The 15,412-nt window shown below is 36.2% G+C and overlaps 1 protein-coding gene across 7 annotated transcripts in view; it reads right to left on the bottom strand.

The window, feature by feature from the left end:
* ADGRB3 (adhesion G protein-coupled receptor B3) overlaps nt 1-15,412 on the bottom strand; it is a 460,870-nt gene that overhangs the window by 273,006 nt on the left and 172,452 nt on the right. For 6 of the 7 annotated variants that reach the window (XM_069804588.1, XM_069804589.1, XM_069804585.1 and 3 more), the window contains one exon: nt 4,658-4,768. The exons of the other annotated variant lie outside the window; for it this stretch is intronic. In XM_069804588.1, coding sequence (XP_069660689.1) covers nt 4,658-4,768 — 111 coding nt within the window. The remainder of the gene's footprint in view (nt 1-4,657; nt 4,769-15,412) is intronic. 7 annotated transcript variants of the gene reach the window in all.

The following is a 15,412-nucleotide window of genomic DNA, read 5'->3' as shown; positions in this document are numbered from 1 at the left end:
AGCACTTTTCTTACCAAATTTTAACCTGAATGGTGGGATGGGAACTTTGGTTTGATCATTTACTGCACAGATCTGCTCCTTGCTTCTGACCTACAGGTGTGTTAAAGTCTTGGATGCGCTAGACCTCATTACTGCATATAGTACATACCACTATGTTCAAAATTGTCAGACGTGATTTATTAATACCGTAGAATTGAATAGCATCATTTTTTTCGTTGTTGAGAGATAGCACATTATATTATTTCTATTTTTTTCCAAAGCAAGTAATGTATGAAGTCTTCTTGCACGGATGTTCAGGAAAGGATGCTTAAATTTAATTTCCATGAACAGCTATACACACAATTTGTAATTCCTTCCACAAAAGTATTCATGTTCAGAAAACTGGATCCCTTGAGTATTGTCAGAAAGCAAATGCAAAAATAACGTGAATATACCTCACTGAACAATTTGAGTAAATAATTCTGGATTCATGTTTATCTTCTTCCATTTAAAATCAGTATAAAATGGCATGCTGAAGCCTCTATTGCACCCTTGATTTTTAAACCCAAGTCCTTTTTGAAACAAATGGGTTTTTCTGCTTTGAAAATCAGTGGCATGATACAACCTTCAGTCTTGAATAGCTTGCTTTAAAGTTTCAGTTATCTCAATATACCTCTAGTCTTCCAAAAGTTTTGGTATTTGTCGCAATCAAGGGAATGTCTGCAAACCAGGAAGGCTCTGGTGCTATCTTCCAAGAATGCAGTAAATGATACACTATTTCTTGAAACTGTGTTTTTGTAGCAAGCATCCGTCCAAGCTCTTTTTTGTTTGTTTGTTTCCAGAGGCCAAGCATGAAGCCTTTGCAAAACGCTTGTCTCTGCTAGTCATCTAAGCAGCAATTCTAAGGCTATTCAATGCTTTAAAAAAAAAAAAAAAAGAAGTGTTCTTATTCAGTAACAAGACAGAATGCTTTATAATTAGCACACAAATCCCTCTGCTTTTCATAAAATTCTATACAACTCTAAATTTCTATGGACAAGGAAAAAACGATGAGTTTTTTTACATACAAAATTCACCAGAGTGATTTTTGTATTAATTTTCTTTATTTATTAGGTGAAAAAAAAGAGAAAATTAATCACCGATTATTGTTTTAATAGTTTTTCTGATATGAATTTAGCATTCTTATTAGGTTGTTACATGGCTTGGGTTCAGGTTAGATGACATAATAAGGTAAATATAGCTAATATCTAGGTAGACATTCACAGTTCTACAATATGCACTATAAACCCTAGGTACATGGTAAAAATACTTGTATTACTATGGGTTTCTAGGCTAATATTTTTTGTCTTTTCCTACATGTTTGAAGTTGACTTTGCCTTCATTAAAATGGTTTAGATGAAAGGTCAAATAGCAGAAAAAGTCAAAGCTGTGTTTCTCAAGATGTTCCTCATTATGTAAAACAGTCATATATACTCAGTGTTAATTATCCATTATCCCACACAGACATGGTGACAATGCATAGCTATTAAAATACAGAAATGAAGTATTAAAACTTTAAAATTTCAGATATCTTAAAGTGATAAAAAGTTGCTCTTAACCCTTGGAATATGATGAAAAACAGCAGTAATGTGATACTAAGAAATGTGATTGTACTGAGTGAATTTTTAAATTAATAGTTAGAAGTTCTGAGCATATATGGACTGTCCATTCACAAAAGGCAGAATCTAGCAATATACTTCAGCATTAATAAAGGATAGACTGCTTAAACATTTGCTGGAGCAAGATCCTCCACACTAAGATGATGTATGGTGCAAAAAGAGTGAAAGCAGAGAAAATGGAGAACAATTTTTTCTCACCAGCTGCTTTGCTTCCTTTTGCACAATGCATTACGATGTTTTGGTAATTTTTAATTTTTCAGAGTATTTTGTACTGCTGTCAGTATGATTATTACTTATTTAAAAATATTTTAAAGGAGGGAAACATCTTCACAGACATATCATACCATAGTTAGCCATTTTTAATTTAATTAAATAAAGACTTCTTTATTTTCTAGAATAAACCTAGATTGCCTACGTAGTCTGCAAATACATCTTCTATTGTCATCTTTATCTCTCTTCCATTTTTTTATTTTCTGAAATGACAATTTCAAAAGGGCTACTTTTTATTTTCCTTCTACTTTTCTGTTACTTAAGAACTCTTAAATTTTTACATCTATCATATTAAACCTACAATCTCAAATTAACTATTGGCAAGCTACCAAGACCTTAATCTCCCCTGCTGCTCGACATGTAAAAGGAAACATAAACTTACTGTATGGAAGGCCTCATTGATCTGTGTAACACTTACCTGTATTATACTCTCTAAATCCCATAATACCTAAGGGAAGGATCAGTCCAAACACATAAAATGACAAATACAGGACAATAAATTATTCACAAAATATTTTTTTTTTTTTTTAAGTAAAATGTTTTACTGCCTCATATCACTCACAAACAAAGAGGAAAATGCGTATTTTTAATAGCACATTTTAAAACTCTTCCATTCCTAGCAAAATTCGGTGGATTAAGTCCACTATTCTAACAGTATTAAATGCTGTTCACAAATCTTTTCCAGGACAATTTTCTATTCCTACGTCTCTGCCTTTTTAAACCACACAAACATTTTGTTGCACTTTTGCATCTGTTTTATTATTACACAAAATAAAATATTAAACAGGCTTAAAATATAAGAAGCCTCATAAACTCAGTATCCATTTACTTTAAAGGCTATTAGACGTCTTAGTACATGAGTAAATTCATGAGATAGATGTGTTAGGAAAAACCTTATGAATCAGTTTAAGAAGATATCACAATAATTATATCACAAGAAAATGAATGCATTAGAGGTGAAGAAAATATGCAATGATCACTACAAAGGAAAATCAAAATGACGAAGAGATGAGAATTAGTAAGTATGTTCAAAAAGAGCGCAGTATTACTTAAAATGTGTTAACCTACAGTATGTAAAATATAGATTTCCTCAAAGCTGGGCATGTCAATTTATATGCTGTGCTGATACATCTCACATGCTTTCAGAACAGGACCTTGAAAACCAAGCCTGTATAATTTTGAACGTTCATCTCCCACTCCACACACACAATCTATCAGAAGGTGATGGTATAAGTGCTGCATTTGTAATGCAGTTCTCTAACACCCGTAATAGATGCACTGCAATGCATGACTAGAAATTACCAAAGACAAGTTTTACCTGATGATATGAAAGCTTTAGGGATTTATATGAGGAAATAAAACAGATCATCCGACTTATTTTTTGGAATAATTGTATGAATTCAAGAAGCAGCATAAAAGCAAAAGTGTTATTCTATGTAGTAAGCAACTAACATTCTAAGTCTAAGCTAGGTAAGTAATAAGTTCTACTTGCCTAAACAAAAACTGCACGGAGACCAAGAGGGTCCTAGGCTCCCTTCTTCCACTACGTTTGCTGACAGCAGTATCAACTGGGAGTTAGCCGTAAAAGTAGTCCTATAGATTAATAGGAGGGAAACAGACTTCTTCCCTTTCTAAATTCTTTACCAAACAGATCTACACTGATTGGCTATACATGTATTTAGATTACTTAATGTATCAATTTCTGCAAATCTGTTAAGTAAAGCACCCTGCTACTAAGGAAGTCAACATGCAACATAACTAGAAGCAATTATAGCTCTTTCACTAGAGTGAATATAAACTGGAAGCATTATGTATGACTGATGCAGGCATATTTTCAAGGTTAGTAACTATGGAATACAGAGTAAGTTGTTTCAAATCCATACAATAATTACGGGGCACAAGATTTTTCAACGCAGGAACTTACTGGAATGGAGCGTGTAGGGAACTGTTACAGAGTTAGTTTTTACCAACAGATACACAGATCATTACTGATGGCAAAATGGGCAGTAATGTTGGTGCATGAGAGCTTAATGCGACTCACCACCAAAATTTTATCATTGACCTCGAAGGCAGCTGTGGTAACCGTTGGTAAACAGGCTTTTTTTTTTTTTTTAATTACTTCAGCTCTAGGTTTGTAATATCATTTTGGTACCTTTATCTAAAGAAGATGAAGTTGCTCAAACAAAATTAGAAAATATGTTTTAGATGAAAAACTGTTAGATAATTTGCACATCCAATTAAAAACTACTTACAGCCAATTTCATTTAGTAATTATGAATCTGGAAACTAGAGAATAGAGCATTGTGCTGGGCCAAAGACAGTAAATGCTGAATGTGTGCACATTAAAGTCACCCTAGTAATTAATTACTTGATAAATGCCTAAAGCTGGGATTAGACCTTAGTTTATTTATAAAGAAATCTGAAGCATGTTCTTAACTTCTTTGAAAAAAGTTAATACGTCACAGTAAGCTGTCCTGTGTCCTGTACATGCGAGACTGCTTTTACTGCTAAGGAAATTCATGCTCATACCAAATGATTCAGTATCCACATTCACAGTGCATGTTTTTGTATGATCTACCTAATTCTCCGCTACTTTATTTATGGACTTTAACTGGTGAAAAAAAAATAAATGATTCAAAAAAAGTATCAGCTTAGAAAACTGACAAATATGCAGCAAAAGATTATGGAAACATGCAGTGGTTTTGCTAAAATTAACAACAGTAAATAGAAAAATGTAACTGATGTATTACCAGTTTGTGCCATAAATTTAGCAGCATCAGCTTGCTCCTGAGGGACCCTTTTCTCATGAACAGATCGAGGTCGCTGACTTTTAATTGTATGATCTCCCATCATTCCAAATTCTAAAGACAGAATAAAGGTTTATGAAAGCTTGTGTGTAGACATTTCTCAAAAGTCACATACTGTCTCATGCAATATGTTCCTAAACATACCTGGAAGTTGCTGGTAAGAATCAGGCAAGTGATCATGGCAGTTAACATCAAATTAACTTTGCTACACTCAGCTTTTAATAAATACTTAAATTTGTGTCTGCAGATTTTCAAACATGATTTTACTGTATGAACCAACATTCAATGTAGTGACGCATACTATAAATCAGCTGTATGACATGGGACAAAAGCAATTATTCAAATGCAGACATTTTATTCTTCTATTTTGAATCAGTGCAAACCACACCAGAAAATGATTGTGACAGTGTTAGACATTGCTGTTCTATGGCAGAGCCTGCTGTTCCTCCAGAGGACTTCTATTTCTGCACTCATCTTTCAGGCTGGCAAAGCCTTCAACAGAGATAACGAGTCATCTTTGGGAATGGTGGCAATGCTAAATAATAATAATTTAACCAATGAAGTGCCTAAGTTTTAGGCTGAATCCATCAGAACAAGCACTTGTGGACTGTTTCCTTTCCGAAACCTCTCAGTTATAAAAACTACAGGTTATATCTTGCCCTCAGGATTTAAAAAAAAAAGTCCCCATTGATTTTAATAGGGAAATCTACATAAAAACCCAATGACATAAAGGCCAGAATGCGGGAGACAAGAGTGCTTCATCTTTTACCCTATCACTGCTGTCATTGACCCTTTCTGGTCCTGCGCGAACCTCCTAGCTTTCTACCTCAGACTCCTTTTTTCCTTTCTGGGATGAAATGTGGAGGGTCCTTTGCACTTAGAGGGGACTGCTGCGTCTTCAGCACAGTTCCCTCTGCTCCTCCCAGGCACATGGAGCTCTCTGTGCCTCGCTGCTAAATATTCACTTTCTGGTGGGACTCTAATTTCGGAAGCGTGTGCTGGGAACCGTGGGTTAACAGTGAAACTACTTCAACTACAACCACATGAAGTTTCTGATGAGGCAGAAGGTGTCTGAAGCACTAGGAATATAAACATTAAAAATACCTTTCTGCTGGAAGGTTACCTTGCAAATGCAAAATTCAAAATACTCCCCAATCTGTAAAGCCATGAAGATGATAAAACTTACCTTCCTGCCTCAAAAGATGCAAAACATTATATAAGATGTAAGTGCTACTAGTAAATATTATTTGCAAACACATTGTTTTGATAAATCATTAAATTGAACATATTTAAAATTCTATTTAGGCTATAGAAAGAATACAAGGTAAATATATTTAAGGGGTCAATCAGCAGAGAGGGTTGTTTATTTTACTTTCTAGTAAATTATTAATATATTTCTCCAAATTAGTGTTTCTTTTTGTAAATATTCATTAATGGCACCCCTTAAAATATAAATTTAATTATTCATTTGAGAACAGCAATGTGGTTTGCATTCTAAAGACAATATTTGAAAACCTAATTAGTAAAATATATTTTGAGAATTAAACATCCAACGTTTTTAAGACATCCCAGAAATACATATAAAAGAATTAAATTATATATCTATACACATACATATAAGTACGCATATGTATGTATACATACATGTATGTTATAAAATTTTATGAATATATTTTTACAAAATACACCTCTTCTATAGCTCCTCTGATTTAAGACAGCTTTTTATTCTGTGGGAAATCTCTTACTATAATTAATGTTTTACAATCAATATTCTAATGCAAATTAGAATGATACTTTTACAGTTTTTTTACAAGGTGCATCGCAGATGACCATTAGCCACAGGGTGATGGCCAAGAGACTTTACACAGCTTTTCCCCCGATGAGGCTGTGAAAGCAAGGCGTGTTTGCTCCGAGTTTGCTCCCTGGGCACTGCCTGCTTGTCAGCCCCTTTAGAGGTTATGGCACCATTCTTGCCGAAGACTTAATACTACTTTTTTTTTAAGTTAAAGTGCAATAACGGGAGACCTTTGCTAGAGAAAGGCTTTCCAGAGGCATACAGGGAGGTGGCAAACGCTCCGGCCCCCGTCCCGCAGCACACGCGGTGGCCCGCGGGACCGAGAGCTCTGGTGAAGAGGCAAAGGAAAGTCTGGGAGATCAGTTTTCGGGGTTGTCGTTCATACCCAGTGTAGCTCCATTCACAGCGATGGAGTTACTCGGTAATATCACCAAGCAAAATGAAATACAAGTTGCTGATGCAGGATCTAATCACACCTCTCTTCATTTTTCCACTTAGCAACAGCGCATTTTTTAATTTACACATTCAATTCACTTCAACTATTGCTGATGGTCTTTGAGATGCACTTTTCAACTCATCTCCCTTTGATATATTAAGCATTTATATAGGAAGTATATATGAAAGATAAATGTTTTAGAACAAAGATAAAAGTATTTCTTTCTAAGTTTTGTCAAGAAATGGAACCAGACTTACGCAGTGCTCTCATTTTCATATTCAGCTGAAGTATTTAACCAAATGCCGCATGAGAACAAAAGCAGTAACAGGAAATGCAGTGTACTGGCATGGGTGAGGGCTTTAAGGCCTCATTAAAATTCAGGCCTCATAAGAAAAGAAAAATAAGGGTCAAGTACATTTTTGTAATGGGATCAGAAGTGTCCGGTTTCTGCATATAAGTACAAACAGTGCTCTCAAAATTGTTTAATCTAAGCAGCTCAACAGTAATGCATTTTTTATGAAGCATTTTATAATAAAATATCTTACTTAAGTGACCGCCATAGTTTACAACAAATACTAAATAGAATAAAACTTTCCTCCATTTCCAGAGCCTAGCTAAATAACAAATGTAGAAGATGAACCAGTTATGCATTTCTTTTCCCTCACTACTTCACAAAGGAGGTATATTTAAATGCTTTCTGGGCTAGGAAAGCATTTTAACGCAAGTCAGCCTAAAGCACGGCTAAACGGCACAGTAGTTTCAAGGACCTCTTTGTGGGGGAAAGGCGATAGGAACCATCTCGCTCCAGCCAGTATTTGGCTAGAGGTGTCCTGTAAGGTCAAGGCAGCACGATTCAAGAGCTGATGTCTGGGATATAATATTGGATGTTTGAATTGAGATTATGAGCAAAGGACTTTTTCCTCATTCTCACTCTTCTTACCTAGTTCTTGCTGCTGAAAAATCACCTTCCTAACCCAGAAGAAGGTACTTTTGCAGACATCAGTTTCTGAACAGAATTTTTAGGTGATGCCTGTCCTAATTTTCCCTCAGGTGAAACAGGACAGTCCTCCTCTGCTTTTACCTCAAACATTGATATTAATCAGGTTGTTTCACTAAAAGAGGGACAATGAATCTTTTCAGCAGCAGACAGGCACACAGACTGATCCAGAAGTTGCCAGTGTGACTCTAAGTTAAGCCTGGAAACACAAAAGGGTTTTAATGCTTTTTATTACATTGCTAATGCTATAATCTACCTGCACGAGAATAAAACTCAAAGAAATACCTCAAAATGTAAATAACAAATAGCATTATGGGGAATCTTGAATGGATCATTTTAACCAGACCGTGACTTATAACAAATCATAACATATTCCAAACACTTGTGGTAGAATATCTGAGGTTTAGTTATCTGATAAAAGAATTTGTCCTGCTGTGAGTGGTCATTTGGTGGCTATGGAAGTACAATAGTTTCCTGCAATAGGATGCATATTCTTTGTTTCCTCAGCTGTACACAATGGATCGATACTTGAAAGTATTTTAGCAATGCATAGATCGTAATATGGATGTGATTTCTTTCGCTTCACATATAACTCTGAAGCATGTAATATAGTTCCATGCCTTCTAAGGACTATAAAAAGAAATAACAATGATTTCTGATATTCCAAAGTTTACAGTTGAGTATTATTTACAAGAACTCTTATCTGTAGTCCCGTTGGCTTTACCTTTATTTTTATGTTATGTTATGGGAATTTTTATTCCTATTGAGTAACCTTTTTAGTTTTTAAAGGAGAAGCTAAATCTTGCGGCCAATGTAGGAGTACGTTTTTAGGAGAGAAGAGAGGTGCCATGTGCTCTCTGTAGGAACAAAGAAGAAAAAACATCTGTTAACAGTATAAAAATGCAAAGTAGGAAGACTGAGCAATACAAAAGAAAAGTACCAGCTTTGCAAGATTCTACTCACCAATGGCTAGTCTTTGCTTTTTGACAAGTAGATAATCATTAAAGTTAAGGTACACGCCAAACAGATTTTATGCCTAGGCTGCTTAATAATATTTGTAAGCCTGTTACATATATATCCTGATCATCAGATGACATTATAAACCATGTTGGTTTGGCTCTTTTGGCTATTTTTACGTCACATTTCACAGGAACTTCACGGTATAAATGTATTGATCTGGTTATAGGTGTACCATCAACTACAAGTTGTGCTATTAATGGCACAGAACATACTGGCGTTAATAAAAAAAGCCTTTTTCAGCATAGTAGTTGGTGACGACAGCGTGAATGAACTGTTGAAATGGAAAAAAAAAAAGTGATTCTGAGGCCTTTAGGGTTACCCCTTCAGGGCGTGTAAAATGTAAAGCAACTTCCAAGAGCTGCTGAGCTCGCAGGGAACCGCCTGGAAGGTGAGGTGGTGGCGAGCAGCTCCCTGACGGCTGATGGGAACCTCAAAGGCGAGAGGAGGCAATCGATTCCGCAAAGCAACCGTCATTTTCTTCTCTCACCCACAGCACTCCGGCAATGTACTTCATACCATCCTGCACACTCCTGAACTGTAAATAGTCAAATGAGTGTTTTCAATTACTCTTGACTTTGGAATGAATATTAAAGGCCTTGGAGCCAGAATGTGCATTAAATGAGAACTGTCTCACATGCAGTAGCCTGGCATCTTCTCTGTGCCAACACACGAATGTTTTTCCCAGGAATTATGCAAAATGCTGATGTAAGTCCCAGGTGAAGGGGAAGGAGGGGGTACAGAGGTGGAATGGAAGAAAGAGGGCTACAGAAATAGAGAACCACATCGTTTAAATTCATTTTTGGACTGAGCTATTAACTGATTTCAATAGATCTGATTAATTGCAGACTTCCAGGAGCCTGGAAAAATTTCCTGCACATTTAATTTCTTCATAGCCCATTCTACAGTTTCTCTCAGGAAGATACTACATAGCGCAATATGCAGCAGTTTGGGGTTTCTCATCACAGTTGCAGCTGGTCAGTACAGTTTCTTCTGGTCACTAGATGGCAGAATGTGTGTTGACTTAGAAGCACAATTTTGCATTGAATTGAGAAGCTGGGACTTTCTGTTTCTTTTTCACTATAAAATTATCTCTCATATATTAAAAGAAAATATTACATTCAAAGGACTGAGGGGGTTTTGTTTGCTTTTTTTTTAGTTCTTATTTTGTAGGGCTGAAGATTAAAAAAAAAACAAAACACCCAAACCAAATAAAACATGAGCTGCAGTTGGTTTTCCCTTCCAGTAAACCCTGTGACAGAAGAGAAGAAAATCCCAGGAGCGCTCCCTTCCCTGTCTCCAGCCCTGCTCCCCTGTAGCCGGGCACCCAGGCCCCACAAGGAAATCCTCGGTCTCAGCTGCTGCCGTGGTGGGACACAGAGCTTCAGGGCATCGTCCGTGAATGGCATCACTCCGCAGCGCAGGCTTAAGTTATGGCTTTCTACGGGAACCCCTTCAAATGATATTTCCTCACCAGGCAGGCAAGTTGCCAAAATAGTAACATAGCTATTAGCTGAATTAGATTTCCATGGGAACCTCTGCTTTGCAAATGTGGAAAACGTTCTTAAAACAGTCTTTGCCTACTTCCTACGTAGATCCTGGTCCCATAAAAAGTCCTCTTTTGGCTCTCCAAAGCAGTATAGAAGGGCTTTGACCAGTTTCAAACTGAATGGAATAATTTCTTTCACTAGAGAGAATTAAGATCTGAACTAAGCTGTATTCATGAACGCAGCAAGAAAGATGTCCTATTACTCATGAAAACACGGAGAGGATTTAATAGCAGTGGAAGTATGAAAGGCAATAGTATTTGTACTAACAAAGTCAATTTTTTTGATTATAATACACTCTTGTGTTTTATCAAGTAAAAGAAAAAGATAGGTTAACGTTCGTAGGAAGTTAGATACAAGATTTCCTTTCTCTCACACACAGAGATATACTAATACATATACGTATGCACTCTTTCATCTTTCAAAAAATTAGGGAAAATTATTATGTATTCTAAACAGTCAACATATTGTACATAGGTAATTAGTTTCTGTTTGTCTCTAGGGAGACCCATTTGCTCCTAGGAAATAATGCTGGATTAATACTACTGCTGCTATTTTTAATGACCTAAGAAATGAAATATTACTGAATTAAGATATAAATTATAGCACAAATCCTGATGAGCTAGACTATCTCATGGCAATGCAATCTGCTTTCTCTTTGTACATCTCTGCAGTGACTCCCTTGGCCAGCCATTATCTTCAGTGGGATCTGAACCTGTTTATTCATGGTTACAGATTTGGTCAGTGAAGACTATCACAAAGATGTAATATTTATTCACTTTGCATGTGCACAGAATGTTGAAACTGTGTAAGCTCTATCACTTGCCTTCCGGGGCCCAATTGCTCATCACTTTACACCTAGGCAGGAGAAACTGAGCACGTGAATCTAGTGACGTGACTCATACCTGTTCAAAATGAATGTAAAATGTCACCACGGCAGGTAGTGTGTTTTTACATGTGCTTTGCAGACTTATAGCTAAGCGAAGAGGAAAAGGAAGGGTGAACGAAAGCCCAAACTGCAGCTTTACCCATTTATATCTTCACTAGATCTGACATAGTTTATAATTATCATGGCCAATACGCAGAAGATGCTCTGTAGTTCACATTTTCCCCATTCAAATATTTCCCTAGCAATCCATCCCCAAATGTTTGCATTCAAATAAAAATAATAAAACTGATAAAGGAAATTTACATTATCAAGTTTAACATTAAAATCCTCTAAATTCAGCAGTATGTTTTTCTCTCATATTCCCTATTGTTCTCTCAAGAGATTCACGGATGTAATAACACATTAAAAGAATGAAAACACAGGGGATTACCTTTATTTATTTTTGCTTTTTAAAATGAAAGACCTTTAATGTATTCTCTTGTAGTATTCTCATCATTTTAATGTTTCTACTATAATAACTTATTCATGTGTAGCCTTTAAAAATTTAAATCATAGTGTCATAATAATACTTTGGTACCTTCCTTGCTTTTTTACATTTCATACTATTTCACTTCTGCATTAAGTATTTTGCTTTTGTCGTATATTTAATTAATTGTATTATTGATACAGTTAGCCAGTGCGGCGGTTGTTTCAGAATAGCAGCATTTTTATATAAACAATCTCTTTTTACTGAACACTGCAGCAAGCTACCTAGATATTACACACAGGCTCATACATGCCTCTATTGTTCTATACCTTTACAACTCAAGAGAGGATGACTGAGGATAAACTGTAATTTTCTAAGCTATTCTTGAATTCAATAACTTCATTCTCTTTCTTTTCTGTTCTAGAAACACTGAAAAGTAAGTAAAGGTAATTGTAGAAAGCAGGATTCACAAGGACATCTAGACCATTTCCTTGCCCTGCAACTATTTACCGCAGACATTCCTGCAGATGGTTGCCTAATCTTTCCTAAATGATAGCAGCATTCATTAAGATTTGAGATGAATTATCTATGAATTTATGACAGGGAAGTTTACAGTCTGTGAAAGATTCTGAAGCTGTATGAAGAGAAGGAGCAAGAATCAATCTTTTAAATAATAGGTACTGCAAACTCTATTCACTAAGCACAGTTAAACTGAGTGTGGAGGGTTTTTTAGAGTGGTACAGCTTCTAGGTGAAGCTAAATGATATTGCATGCCTTTTTAAGAGCATTTTCTTGTCCTTGCTTAAGTCTCCTAAACTGTTTTGTAAAAGAATAATAAAAAAATGGAGGAAGCGCCACTGGATGCAAATGTCGCACATTACATTTTTATCATTTGTGGTACCACAAAGCTGGCTGTTTGTATACAGACGTCATGGGTAGCTGCTAAATTGTATGAGCAGAGGAAAGGGAGAGGAGAGGGAGAGGAGGCCAAGAGCCTTGGCTGCTGTAAGCTGGCCTGGTTCCACCCAGCCAGGCCAAATTTTGTCAGCTGAGGACATGGGCTAGAAGGTCTTTTCTAAAACCATAGATCAACTCTGAGCTAAGAGGTTCATATAGCCTGTTCACAAGGGTACGCAGCCTTTGCTAACTATCACTGGCAGGTTAACGATCACACACATGCGGTTTCAAACATACTAGTCCACCCAGTTCAGCCTGGGAGAGGTGTGGATGGCACAGCCCCCTGACAGGTAGAATGTTGCAACGGTTTCCCAAACAAACCTGGAACCTTTTAAAAGGTCTGAACTCTTATGGTGACACCTGTGGCCTTAAATAGGACTCAAATAACTCTTCTCTAGTCAACGGAATTACCTTAACAGGAAAATGTGACACAAATGAAAGGAAAAATCAATGATTCAAAATTTAAACCTCAGAACCGATTTTCACAATAACTAAATCCTTCCTTCAGAAATACATGCATTGGATTTTAGGTAGGAAAGCACATAAGAGATTTACCTGAAAACTATCAATGAAAATCACTTGGACCTAGGTCTTTCAGAATTTTTTGAAAATCCATTAGATGTTTTCACTGGATTTAGTAAAAGCACACTTTTCTAGGTCTCCAAGATTCTCATTTGAGCATCAAACTCAGCAAATTATTTAATGGTTTTAAGGACCCAGATATCACACTGAGGCTAAAAAGTAGTGTTCTCCTTCACTCTTACTCTATAATGCACACTCAGACAAAATATCTGAGCTCATCTGCTAACACATCCTTCCTACCTCTATGGCCCAACCACATGGTCGGCTTATTTGACAGGTGTTGCCCGTGCAATGACTCGCTAAAAGCAAATGAACTGTTGAACTGCAGATCTGAGCTAAGCAACGCATACTTTGTCAACCACCTCTTAGGGAATTTCACCCTGAAGCCTACATTAAAGAATAGCAGGGGTGCAAGATTTCCATCCCACATAACACCAGATCAAATACCTAATGTCAACATATAAAAAAATGATAGCAGAAAAATTGACCTAAGAGCAGATGTATTCAATGGGCATAATCTTTCTGATCACAATGTACTATTCTTAACACAGGAACAACAGCACTTTAGTGGGTTGAGAAAATGAATCCATTAGAATTAGTGAGACTATGATAATGATGCTCTATAGGTCTACAAAATAGAGAGATTTCTCTAAGAGCTATCGGTATACTTTTTTTCCAATATACATATTTTTTAAAACTTTAAAAAAATGTTACTCTGTAGCTGTGACAAAGATTTCTACTCAATCATGGCAAAGTACCTCCTGGTCCAGTTCTCTGATTAAATTAGAAAGCAATATAAACCATAATCTAGTCAACAGGACATTGATACTCATATTAGGGAGAATGATGGGGATGACACTGCTGAAGTGGTATCATCCTCAGAGGTGGAAGAGCATGCCTGCCATTCATCAATAAGCATCAAAGTAACTGATTTTAGTATCCTCATTGTTTCTACATCCCTACATGATGTCAGACACTCAAATCACTTCTTTTAAAGTTCTCATGCATCTCCTGCAAATATTGCCACAACAATCTATACGTTTTGACCTCCAGAATGATTAATCAAAGTGTGCTCGATAGAAAATTGTGGCTGCTTCCCCTACGGATGTCAATAATAAGGATCATTAAAAAACATCTCTTCCCTGATGGCTGCGCAAGATACATCTCATGTAACTCATTTTAGCTTGTCAGCATAATATGCTATGTGGTTACCTAAAATCTGTCTTTGCTCATCATGGTCCATTGTTTGAAGAAGTGATGCCAATAGTCAACATATATGAATGTCTGGAGATTGCAAGCAAGGATTTTAAGTGAAAATATTTAGTTCTGGACTTAGAACTATAGAGTTTGTGATACTCATCAAGCTGGGAACTCTGACTGTAACTTATGTAAATGCATTCTCAGAATGACCTATTGCTTATGGACATAGATAAACTAGTACCTCTTTCATGGAGAAGTCCACAGTTAGTGGCATTTTACTTAGCGCAAACAGACTTTCTCTTAACAGCTGGAGACATACATCCCAGTTGTAGATCATGGCACTCTAAGAGAGGCTTAAGACTGGAATTTCATTATGCTGCTCCTAACTATGAACTTTTTTGAATTCTCTGCAGAGCTGCTTGCACATCTGCCCACAAATATCCTATAAATCTCAGCCACTGCCTCTAGTCTGCTGTCTAGAAAGGGCTGAAAAAGAATGGCTTTGCTAGGGAGCTCAGTAAAATAGCCACAAAAACATCTTTTATACAAAGACATTTTCAAACAAAAAATTTAATTTTCTTCAAATTATGTTTTTCCCTCTTGTGTGTTGGCTCTGAAAATATTCCAGTGATTTAGTTGCCTGAAAGAAGTGTTCTCAAATACAGTCTACTGTAAGCACATATAATGGAATATTTATGGTAAAGAAATTCTGAATCAATAAATTAAATTAGGCTCACTAGAGACTTCATAGTATATATTCTGATTGTCCAATCAGGAATCAAAATCAGAACTATAAAAGCAGTATGTCTAGT

The sequence above is a fragment of the Haliaeetus albicilla genome, chromosome 17, assembly GCF_947461875.1.
Source record: "Haliaeetus albicilla chromosome 17, bHalAlb1.1, whole genome shotgun sequence".
In the NCBI taxonomy this organism is placed as follows: domain Eukaryota; kingdom Metazoa; phylum Chordata; class Aves; order Accipitriformes; family Accipitridae; genus Haliaeetus; species Haliaeetus albicilla.
This window is presented reverse-complemented; position numbering and strand designations above follow the sequence as displayed.